Genomic DNA, 11,916 nt, shown 5'->3' on the forward strand with positions numbered 1-11,916 from the left:
TTTTTTCTCGTACCACCTGAGATGCAAGTCCACTGTGGTACATGTGCAGGATTCTCTATCCGTGGGTCGTTTCATATCCTTCCTCTCGGGCTGTTAGAGGTAAAAATCAAGACTCTTTTGAAATGTATTGCCTGTATTCTGAAGGAGGGAAGAACGTAACTGATTTGAATGACGAGATAAGCTGTAGAAGGCAGCTTAGTTCTGCTGATGGAGTACGCATGTTGGGGAAAGTGTGAATTCTTCCTTGAATACTCCTGTTTCTTTTAGTTGTAAGTACTGCAGACTGCACCAGTCAGATGCATTACACATTTTTTTTTCAGTATGTGTTAGTGTGGATCTTGGCTTTGCACTTAGTGAAATCCCTAGGAAGCCTTGTTACTCTGATAAATGCCCACGCTTGCGCACAGCTGCAGCACAGCACATAAGTGGCGAGGATTGCATCCAGCAGTGTGGAGAGCTGCCTCCACCTGGTAAATCTGGTGTGGTGGAAGGGGCATGTGGGGGGGCAGATCAAGGCCCCCAGTGACAGAGGGAGGGAGTGAAGCTAGGCTTGGGGCAGGCACGGGACGCAAGGGGGGGGGTGGCCCTCAGATCTGCGTGGGTTGGGCAGGCTGTAGCTGGGGCTGGGATGGGCGTGGGAAGGAGGGAGCTGCTCCCACTGCTGTGCTTAGCTCATCCGGTGCTCGTCTGGCAGCTCCCTCTGCTGCTCATCTGCGGGGTGGGGTATGTACCCCTGGATCTGCCCAGCTAGGAAGAGCCCGGTGCAGCCCCAGCCTCCTTCCCTCCCTCACCGCAGGGGCCTTGATCTGCACCCCCCCCACGCTCCTTCCATTCCCCCCCTCCCCTTCCACCATACCAGACTTACCAGCTGGACACAGCTCTCCAAGCTGCCAGGCTGGTATCAGAAATCAGATTGGTATCGGCCGATATGCCCCCTTAAAAATCAGCTATTTGTATCAGCCCCAAAAATCTTTATTGGTGCACCCCTGTCCACCATCCTGGGCATTGCGAAGCAAGTTTCCACTGCAATTGAGCGTAGGAAGTCGTTGTTTTTGGCAAGACTAGCTCATTATATTGCCCTGCATTGCTCGTAAAGGTCTAGACATTGTTGTCACCTGGCAAAACAGTCTTTTTTTGCACTAGTACGGATTTAATGCAAAGCAGAACAATAGATCATTTTAAAGTCTTCCTGGAGTTACTTAATGAGGATTGCTGAAACCGTGGTGTTCGAGATGCCAGCTGTTAAAGAAGCCACCAAGTTACTTATCAACTTCTGATTCAGCCAGGACTGCCTTTCCCATAAACAAAGGCTTGCTCATCCCTTTTAAGATATCAGCCATATTAATGTTTACAAAACAAATCAAAAGGAGGTAACTATCTTCTGTAACTGTGCCAACTTGGGCAGTACACCAGAATTCAAGTAAGAGTAGCCCGAAGAACAAGGCCCCTGAAAGCTTGAACTTTCCAAGAGAAAGTTGTACTTTTGCCTTCCCTGCGACTATAGATGGCTAATGGCCATGTCCTGCTTACCAAGTTTGACTTTTTAGCATGAGGCAGGGTGACTCTTACTTCTCACTATATAATTGTGATAAGATGTAGCTTTCTTTGTGAGAGCTGACTTTCTAGACAGAGTAAATGTGGTGAATCCTGCAATGGGATATTGGCAAAATCTTTGATGTGGTGCCACGTAGGAAATTACTGACAAAGCTGGAGGAGATGGCGGGGGGGTGTTAGTAGAACAGTTGTAAGGTTGGTAAATAACAGGGAGACGACAGCAGGGGGTGTTGAAAGTCTCAGGCTGGCGAGGGGTTACTAGTGGAGTCGACCAAGATCAGTTTTTCAGGCAGTCTTGTTTAATATTTTTATTAATTACTTTAGTGGAAGAAATGAAGAGGTACTTATGGTGAAGTTGCATAGTTTGGAGTTGTCAGTGTAGAAGGAGGATCAGAGTGCCATGTAAAAAGAACTAGATGGGCTTCAAAGGTGGAATAAGAGAAATGGAATGAAATAATAGTATGATCATGCAAGCTGTAAGTGAAGAGTTCATCAGTTACAATGACTGAGGAGAAACAGGACAAATACAAGGCAAATACATTTCTAGGGTGCATTGGTTGAGAGAGTAGCAGTAGAAATAGGTAAATGTTAGTGCTGTTGTACAAAATATTAATTCAGTCTTAGTTAGAATATGGTTCTTGTCACCTGTACTCATAAAAGATGAACTCAAACTAGAATGGAGAGCCTCGAATGCCATACAAGAGGAGACTCGAAGAACTTTGGTGGTTCAGTGTCGCAAAGCAAAGGCGAAGAGAGGAGGTGGCCGCTCTATATAACTCCCATCAGGGAGGAGGCTGAGGAGCTACTTCCAGCTAAGGGACAATGGTTGTATAAGAACAAAGTGAGTGTAAAATTAGAAGGTGGTTTCTAACCATGGGAGCAGTGAGGCTTTGGACCAACTTTCTAGTAGGAGGAGTAGGGCCAAAAGACTGAGGGGCCTTGAAAGATCAATAAGTAGTACCTTAAATCTTTAAGTTTCAAATAGTTAAAGGCCAGGTTGCAGCTGCCTCTGACCGCTGACCGTCTAATATTAGACCTGCTAACTAACTGATGGCTTTCTTTCCTCTCTGTCCTCATAGATATTTATTTGTCCTGCAGCTAAAACAAGATATCCTCAGTGGAAAGTAAGTATTTGTCATTATTTGTATGAAAGTCTGTCAGCCAATTAGTGTCTCTAGCATGAGGTTTAATACAGTCTCTTTGAAAAAGTATCATATTTCATTCACTTTGACAAAATGTATTTTCCCTTTAATCCTGCCTGTGTGTATACAAATACATATTTTTGGCATGCTGTTTCAACCCCCCCCCCCCAGCAAAAAAAAAAACAGCGCTTCTTTTATTATAATGCTTTTCTAAAATTATTGAAGATTCATCCCTCAGCGAAAGCATTTGCAGTTTCCCGTGTCTCAGTATAATGGCTTCAGTGATATCAACTTTACAAAACCCCTGATAAGCAAAGATTTGCTGAATGACCTGTTTTTCCTGTGACAGGTTGGAATGTCCCTTTGACACAGCAGTCCAGTTGGCAGCTCATAACTTGCAAGGTGAGCAGAATGGGAGAACTTGTCAGGACCCTACCTTGTGGCCTGGTTACTCCCACCCCCACCACCGCCCCCTTATCCCGCTGGCCAAAAATGGAGCGTGAGCTATACGTGTTTCATTTTGTTTTCCCTAGAAACATTCTTTTCTCAGACATCTGTGCAAGTGTCTGCTTTCTGTGGGCAGTATGTGTGCACTCCTCTGGAACTTTCCTCGTGGAAGAACGTTAGATAAATGCTGGGTTAGGATTGTGGTTACTTTTGCTGTAGATAGTTAATACAAAACCTTTCAGCTGGTTAATGTTTCAGATTATTAAACTCCAGATACTGTATTTTGACTCTCTGTTGTGCTTAGGTTTGGAAAATACTGATCTTTGACGCTTAGCGTCTGTGAAAAAGGGAGCCTGCACCTTGATGTAATAAAAATATTGTGATACTAGTATGCTCTAAGTGGAAAAGTGTTTTCTTATTTTTCTGCTTATACGTTTAGGGTATTTTTTGTGGAGGGTTCTTAGGAACGTTTGACACCCTATTTTGGTTTTAATCAATGTTTTACAGCAGGGATCAGCAACATTTTTGGGCAGTATGCCAAAAACGCCCACAACCTTGACTTGTAAGAGGTTGTATGGCCAGTGCCAGATGGCAGGGGAGCCACTAGGAGCCTGATCCTTGTTGTGGCAGCACAGCCCTGGCCTCTTCCCCTTCCGCTGCCCCAAGGCACCCGTGCACCTGCCACCGGCAGTGAGCCAGGCCAGAGCTCCACAAACCCTGGTGCAGCCACTTGCAGCCTCCCAGCTGCCTGCTACAGCCCACCTGGGCTCTGGACAGCCCCCTGCCACGGAGCCTGGACTGCTTGCAGCAGACAGTGAGGAGGTTGCAAGCAGCTGCACTGGGGTCCACAGAGCCCTGGTCCAGCTCACTGCCAGCGATAGAAGTATGCACACCTCGAGGCAGATGGTGGGGACGGGGCCACAGCAGGGATGGCTCCCTCACCGTCTGTCCTGAGATGCACATGCCAAGCAAAATGCCTTCGTTTTCCGTGCTCTGGCACACATACCGAGGGTTGCCTTACTCCTGTTTTACAGTCATGTTTAATAACTTTCGGTCTTGAATTTGGAAAGACTTCAACACTAAATTGGTTAAATTCAAACTGGTACTTTTCAGTCATATTGATGATTTTTGCCATAAAGTACCACTTTTGATTGATTCCTCCCCCCCACCAAGAAATGTTTAGACTAATAGAAATAATGTAATTTCACAGTAGCGCATGCTGGGATCACATATGGACCATAGATTTGTGTGTTAATGCCTACAAGGCCAAAAGAAGTGACATGCAATATTGTGGGAGGTAGAAGTTCAAGATCTCGAACACTTCTACTTTTTTTTTTAAGTTGTTGATGCTTTAGCTCAGTGGTCAGCAGTGTTTTACAGCAGTGTGCTGGAATGACCCAGCTCCAGTCTTAAGCAGACCAGGACTAGTCCCCAGCAACTGCCAGTGCCACTGCTTCACCCCACTGCCTGGCTGACATATAGGAAAAGCTCCTCACTGCCAAATACCTCCAAAACCCTGTGGCTCCATGGACTGTAGGTTGCCAATCCCTGCTTTAGCCTAACCAGTTATTAACACCACTGCCTTTGAGGTAGGATTAGCCTTGAATGGATGCCTCTTGACAGAATTCTTCCTTTGTAGCTGAACTTGGAGATTATGATCCTGCTGAGCATGTCCCTGAACTGGTGTCTGAGTTCAGATTTGTGCCCACTCAGACTGAAGAGATGGAACTGGCTATTTTTGACAAGTGGAAGGAATGCAGGTACAAGAGCTCCCAATACACTCACTGAATCTACTTCCTGACTCTTCCCTGGGTAAAGCATTTGTAAAGGCACCCCAGTGATGCCACTGATCTTCCTGTGTCAGGTTGTATCCGAATGCAGTCCTAACGGCATTCCAGCAAAGAGTTTTAGGGAATAAAATGTGAAAACTGGTATTTCTCTCTCCTTTGGCACTGCAGTTAGAGGAGAAACTTCACTTTCCATCAACGGAAAAACCAAGCAATCTGGATGAATTGCAAAATTAGATAACTTTTTTCACATAGTACATTTTGCAAAGTCCTTCTCAGGTTAAAAGTTTTGGAAGTGACTTTAGTGTCCATAGAAACTAGCACAGGAGCCTTCAGTGTTTTGCTAGTTACAAACCCACCAGCATTTCTTTTACTCTTTTCCTGTGTGCCTGGTTTTCCTTTGTGTAGTTTTTTCCAGGCTTATGTTTTAACTTTATTTCAGAGGGCAAGCACCAGCTCAAGCTGAAACTAATTACCTGAACAAAGCTAAGTGGCTGGAAATGTATGGGGTGGACATGCATATAGTCAAGGTAAGTTTGCTCACCAGACCGTGACTTTATTTTTAGAGATGTCTGTGTTTGCAGGACAAATATTCAAGTGCTGGGCAAAGCAAAGTGCCATAGAGGAAAACAAATTAAGCTCAGACAAGAATGTTGTGCTTGTCTAAACCATGTGATACTTAGTCTGGTTATGCACCGTTGTTTTGCTTCACATAATTACGTTGTGGGATTCTGGAAGCTGTATTTTAAATGGTATATTTTTTGTTGCATATACCATGTGAAAACAGGTACTACAACTTGCATTCAGCTTAAAAGCTCTGTGAGAGTGAGTGAATAAAATCAAAATTGGCTGGGATTTAATCGAGTATTAGTTTACAAACCACACAGAGGAAGAACAGAGTGTTGTGAAGGAATAATGGTAGAGAATCATACAAGGTCTGTGGATTTCAAGGAACGCTTTCTTTGCTTTATCCGGGTCTTTTTAAAGAGTCGTGTTGCTAAATAATTTACTTAGTAGGATTCTTCAATGCAACTGGTTTGTGAGATTATGGTTATTGCAGTAAAATGCCAATTGTAGTAAACAACTGTAGTAAAATATTAGCAATGACGTATAGCAGGGCTGCCCAGCTTTTAAGTGGCTGAGTACCATGCCAGTGGGGCTACATCCCCCCACTGTACCCTGTGTGCCCCCTGTGTAGCACTGCCCTCCCCCTACCCCTGCTGCACTGATGCTCTGTGCTGCACTGTGGGACTTACTGTGACTTCTCCTGCCCAGATGCACCATGCACGCAGGCACTGCAGCTTGAGCTTCCTAGCTGCGAGCTACCCTGCTGCACTGTGCTGCTCAGGCATACTGAGGTGTAGACTCCCCCAGCACTGAAGGCTGCACCTTGTTGCACTGCCCTGTTCCCTGAAGCAGGGACACAGGCAGAAAGGAAGAGTTTTGACAGCCCTTAAGTATAGAATATATGTATAAAATATAGAATGTTGGAAGAATTTGTATGCAAGTCCATACATATGGAAATGACAGAGTTTTCAACCTTGGTAACTAGGCAAGGGACGGCAATGATTACAGCCTCGGCCTGACGCCAACAGGAGTCCTTGTATTTGAAGGAGACACCAAGATTGGTTTGTTTTTCTGGTAAGTTGGTTAATGAAATGTCTTAAGAGATCTTCCAGTCGGTGGTCTTCACTTTTACAGTAGCTAAGTATGTGTCAACGTCAGGGGTCTGGGACAATTGGTCAATACAGCTAATCTGCAAAATATTCCATAGGGTTAAAGCTGTGGGATTTTTTGTAATGTCCAAAACATAATCATTCTTGGCTAATGTTCTTGACAAATATCTTAGTGGGCTTTTGGGTGCACCATGTATAAGGGGAGAGGGGGTGATGGGACAACCTCGGAAAGTATGCTTGGGAGTTCATGCTACCATTATGGGAGTTCATTGTGTGTTTGTTTATCACAGTGTATGGGAGGAAAGAGAGAACATTCAGCTAATCACATTGAGCCTGTTTGGACATACAGGCCAAATGTGGCTTTCTTCTTAAGGTGACTTGGAGGAGAGCAATGACATGTCATAACTTGTTGAAAGCAGAATACTGAAGCTCGTCTCTTGTGAAGGAAATGGCCCCTTTTCTGCCCCACACATGCTATAAAGAAGTGAGTTCAGGCCTGAGGAAAAAAATATATATAGCTGCATAGCAGTAAGGTGTTTTGCCCAGTTTGTACCAATGCAGCTGTTGTACCTTAAAGTCCCTAGGCATAACACCAACCACAATTCGTTGGAGATTTGAATTCAGCAGCAGGGGAAAAGAAAGGATGAGCAGCTGCAGCAGTCAGCCTTTCAGCTCCATTGCTCTGCTAAAACTCTGAGCTCACTGGTGTGGCAACACAGGCAAATGTTGCTGTTGATCATCCCCTCTTTTTCCCTGCTGCTGAATTCAGCAAGGGGAAGGGTGCAGATGGCAGCAGTGTTCATCCTCTGAGCTCTAGAGCTGCACAAAAGCATGTCTGTGGCCAAAGCCCATGCTGGTGAGTGCAAAGCTTTCATTTGGCTCTGGAGCCCAGGGGGTAAAGGCCACCGTTGCTAGCAGGCCAGAGGTTGAACACCACTGGTGTAAAGCACAGTAATCTTTAACTACTGCATCCTACTCTGAAAAAGCAGGCAGACTTACTTAACAGTATTGGCATTCTGTATCTGTGTGCTGTGTGACCCAGCTGGTAAGCTCATATCTTGCATCTTCCTCTACTCCATTGGGTTTTTGGTAGTATATGCCAAGTCCTGCTTTCCCACATCCATGCTGTGCCACTTGGAACTTGCATGTGGTACTAGAGTCTGTGGGGGCCATCCTTATTGGAGCTTTTTGAGGACCTGGACCATGGGGCAGCTTGCCTTTACTTAATGACCTCAATGGTGGAAGTTCGTTTAACCTGTGATAGCATGGGGCTTTGTCAGCCCAGCACAGCCCTTGGTTTTGCACAGTTGCAGAGTAGAACAACTGTGGAACCATTGGAGGAGCATCTTGCTTGCTTCCAATGGTAACTTCATCCTTTTAAACATTTCTGCGTCTTTTGAAATCTCTGAAGTTCTTGATGAAGAATGCCCACCTCTTTCTGTTTTGGGAATGCATTTACTGTCTAACCAAGTTGCTTCATATATTTTTAAAAATTTGTTGCTGCTTGTTGGGTGAGTTCTGGAGGAGAACACTGCATAACTTTCAGCTAGGTACTAATAGATGGTTCAGGTTTATATATGCTGTTTTTTCATGTTCATTTTGCAGGCCAAAGATAACTAGACTGGATTTCAAGAAGAATAAATTAACACTAGTTGTTGTTGAAGATGATGAACAGGTAGGTAAACTTTTGCTCTTACCTGTTTTGCTGCCACATAGGTAAGATTTGCAACTATTAGTAACTCTTGGTGGAGTTTTTGGTCTAAGTTTGCAGGAATAGCATGGCAGCATTGTGGGATTTCTACTTGTGATTTTTGGGAGGATGAAAGGGATTATGTATAAAAGAAATTGAGCCATGTCTCTGTTTTTTCTTTTATTTTACCAGTGCAGTGTTTAAATAGCATGGGCTACAGCACTTGCAAAGAGTGAGTTTGCTGCTTTGCATTGTTTAAGAAAGCTGGCAAAGGGAGGTATTATAAATCCCAAGCAGTTGGACTTCATTTCTGAAACAGATGCCAAAAGTGCTTCCAGGAGGAGAAATTGCTTTGAGCTGAGCAGATTATGAAAAGAGGAGATTGGTAGCTCATGGAGGCTGATCTGATTTGGGAAACTAGAAAGCTAGCTTTCATAAAAAGTACCTTTCTTGGAACAGCTTCAATCCATAATCGTTCAGAGCTTGGCTTCTTAAAGGGCCTGGATCTAGCTCTCTTTCCAACAACTTAAAGAATTGGACCAATTGTTACAACTTTTGGAAAGGTTGTCAGTCTCCTCGCACCTTTTCCCCTTAAAATGTTTTTCTTCCAACCTTTGCAGAGATCAGTTTAACATAGGGTCTCTTGTAGGCACAGTATTGCTAACATCCAGTTCAGTAAACATTTTCAGTGCTTCCCCCCCTTGACATGCATGGTCTCGTGTGTATAATTTGGAGCAAGCCAGTACAGGCAGTGTCCTTTGTAAGCCACCTTCCATCAGTAGCACACACTTGCTAAGTTTTTAAAAGCAAATTTTAGCTGATGGCTGGTAACTGTCCTGGTTCTTTGTTCTCAGCCCTGAACCAGACTGGACAGACCGTTATAATTAATTTCTGACTTGCTCTGTGGGGAAAAAAAAAAAGACCAAACTACCTGTTCATGCAATTAAAAATAATGAATATTCTCTCCAGCAATTGCTGTTTATATTGGAAATATTATACCCATCCAAGACTGAGGCAAAGATAAAGGTGCAAGATCTTTCCATTGCAGGTGAATATAAGTTTTATTTAGTGCACATCTAGTTGTGCAGTGAACTCTTACTCCATCTTGCCCAAGTCCCTGGGAGCTCACAGTGTGTGTTCTGTGCTTTAAGGGAAAGGAGCAGGAGCACACCTTTGTCTTTAGGCTGGATCACCCTAAAGCCTGTAAACACTTATGGAAGTGTGCAGTGGAACATCATGCCTTCTTCCGGCTCAGGGGACCTGTGCAACAAAGCTCAAGCCGATCAGGCTTCATTCGTTTGGGATCGCGGTTCAGATACAGGTCAGTGTCGTCTCACATTCAGTATCTTGTCTCTTCCCATTTCTAGCCTCTTGGAAAGGAAAGTGGTATACAATTTCCATACAGTGCAAACACCTCAAATTGTGAAGATAAATTATTTAAAATTAACCCGTTACTGTGGTAACCAAGTACAGTCTTAAATGAACAAGTCTCTCCTGATTTGCTAACTGAAGTTGCCTCTTTCTCCTCTGTGCCCTAAAGCCAACTCAAGACTTGAGGGAAACCAGAGAACCCCTATTTACTTCCAAGTACAATTCAGAAGGTTGATTTAGATCTGTGCAGACCAGTAGCACTTTTGTCCTGGTCATCTTGAAAATCTATCTCTGTCCTCCCATCCCATAGAGCAGTGGTCTTCAAACTTTTTTGATTGTGCACCCCTATCAGTAAAAATTTTTGAGCACCCCCCCCAATATACGTATATTTATATAAATATAAATAGAAGCCCTAGTATTTTCTTCCTGCATCCCAATGGATTGTCTTGCACACCCCACTTTGGAGACCACTGCCATAGGGGATGTAATGTTGGCCTTCCTCAGACTTCCACTTTTGACCATGTTGGCTCTCTGGAGACTTTTGAATTGATGTTGTTGCTCGCATTGTGGTAGTGCCTACAAACCTTAACTCAGATCAGGGCTTCATTGTGTGGGAATTTTCACAGATTTGCAGAAAGTCCCAGGGTCTGTCCTAGAGAGGTGCTGTAAGGCTGGCAGTCTTTCATCTGTGGGTTGGTGTATGGGGGGGAGGCATGCTTCGTTTCTGCTTGGAATTCCACTTCAGTCCACTCGAATTGACTCTGAGTCAGTTAAGCTCTTACATCTTCAGCTAAGCAAAATTATGCTCTGCTGAAGCATAATTCTTGCCTGTAAGTTCATAGATTTCATAGACATTAGGGCTGGAAGGGACCTCAGAAGATCATCAAGTCCAGCCCCTTCCCCCAGGGCAGGAAGCCAGCTGAGGTCATAGGATCCCAGCAAGATAAGCATCCAGTTTGCCTTGAAGGTGTTCAATGTAGGTGCTTGAACCACCTCCGATGGCAGGCTGTTCCAGACCTTGGGGACTTGGACAGGAAAGACATTCTTCCTTATGTCAACCTGAAATAGTCTTGTAGTAGTTTATGACCATTTGACCTCGTCATGCCTTGGGGCACTCTGGTGAACAAATGTTCCCCCAGATCCTGGTGGTCACCCCAATAAACTTATAGGTGGCCATCAGATCACCCTGAGCCTGCGCTTTTCCAGGCTAAAGAGCCCCATGGCTCTCAGCCTGTCGTCGTAAGGTCTATTTTCCTGACCTCTGATTGTGCGCATGGCTCTTCTCTGCACCCTCTCAAGCTTCTCCACATCCTTTTTGAATCGCGGAGCCAAAAACTGCATGTAGTACTCCTGCTGCGGCCTCACCAAGGCCTAGTGCAAGGGGAGAATGACGTCCCGGGATCTGCTTGAGAAGCATCTATGGATGCAAGCCAGCATTTCGGTTGCTTTACTAGCTGCAGCATCACATTGCAGGCTCATGTTCATCTTGTGGTCAATGACGACCCCCAAGTCTCTTTCTTCCGTAGTGGTAGCCAGCGTAGCACTGCCGAGCCTATAAGGATGCTGCAGGTTTTCTTCCCAAGGTAGAGAACCTTGCATTTTTCAGTGTTAAACACCATCAGGTTCTTGTCCGCCCACATTGGCCTTCTTCCAGTCTTTGGGCGCTACACCAGAGCGCCAGGAGTTTTCAGAGATCCATGCCAGAGGCTGGGCTATGATGCTTGCCAGCTCCTTGAGTACCCTGGGGTGTAGATCAGCAGGACCGGCTGACTTGAAGGTATCCAGCTTCTCAAGGTGTTCCTTCACGAGGTGTGCGTTAATGGAGGGCAGGGGAACTCCCTCACCCGGACCTCCCTGTTCCGTAGCGGGCATGGGCATCCCACGGGACTGATGAAAGACCAACGCAAAGTACCCATTTAATAGGGCGGCTTTTTCCTGGGCGTCAGTTGTCAGTTGCCCCATCAGGTTCAGCAGGGAAACAATGTTGCCCTTGCTTTTCCTCCGGCTCTCCACGTATCTGAAAGAGGACTTTTTACTGTCCTTGATGCTCGAAGCTAGTTGGAGTTCAGTTGCAGCTTTGGCTTTCCTGGTTTGCTCCCTGCAGGACCAGACCAGTGCAGAATAATCCTCCTTGAAGGTGAATCCTATCCTTCATCCTTTGTAGGCCTGCCTTTTTAGCCTCAGGAGGTCTGCTAGGTCCCTGGAGAGCCAGGGGGGCTGCTGTGCCCTCTTGCTGCCTTTCCTCTGAG

At 45.2% G+C, this 11,916-nt stretch overlaps 1 protein-coding gene across 2 annotated transcripts in view; it reads left to right on the plus strand.

The window, feature by feature from the left end:
• The window catches only part of EPB41L5 (erythrocyte membrane protein band 4.1 like 5), a 50,279-nt gene that overhangs the window by 21,839 nt on the left and 16,524 nt on the right, over positions 1–11,916 (plus strand). For both annotated transcript variants that reach the window (XM_019553872.1, XM_019553873.1), the window contains exons 5-11: positions 2,634–2,678; positions 3,046–3,098; positions 4,783–4,903; positions 5,373–5,460; positions 6,483–6,571; positions 8,212–8,281; positions 9,448–9,617. In XM_019553872.1, coding sequence (XP_019409417.1) covers positions 2,634–2,678; positions 3,046–3,098; positions 4,783–4,903; positions 5,373–5,460; positions 6,483–6,571; positions 8,212–8,281; positions 9,448–9,617 — 636 coding nt within the window. The remainder of the gene's footprint in view (positions 1–2,633; positions 2,679–3,045; positions 3,099–4,782; positions 4,904–5,372; positions 5,461–6,482; positions 6,572–8,211; positions 8,282–9,447; positions 9,618–11,916) is intronic.

The sequence above is a fragment of the Crocodylus porosus genome, unplaced genomic scaffold (assembly GCF_001723895.1).
Source record: "Crocodylus porosus isolate Cpor-Errol unplaced genomic scaffold, CroPor_comp1, whole genome shotgun sequence".
Classification (NCBI taxonomy): domain Eukaryota; kingdom Metazoa; phylum Chordata; order Crocodylia; family Crocodylidae; genus Crocodylus; species Crocodylus porosus.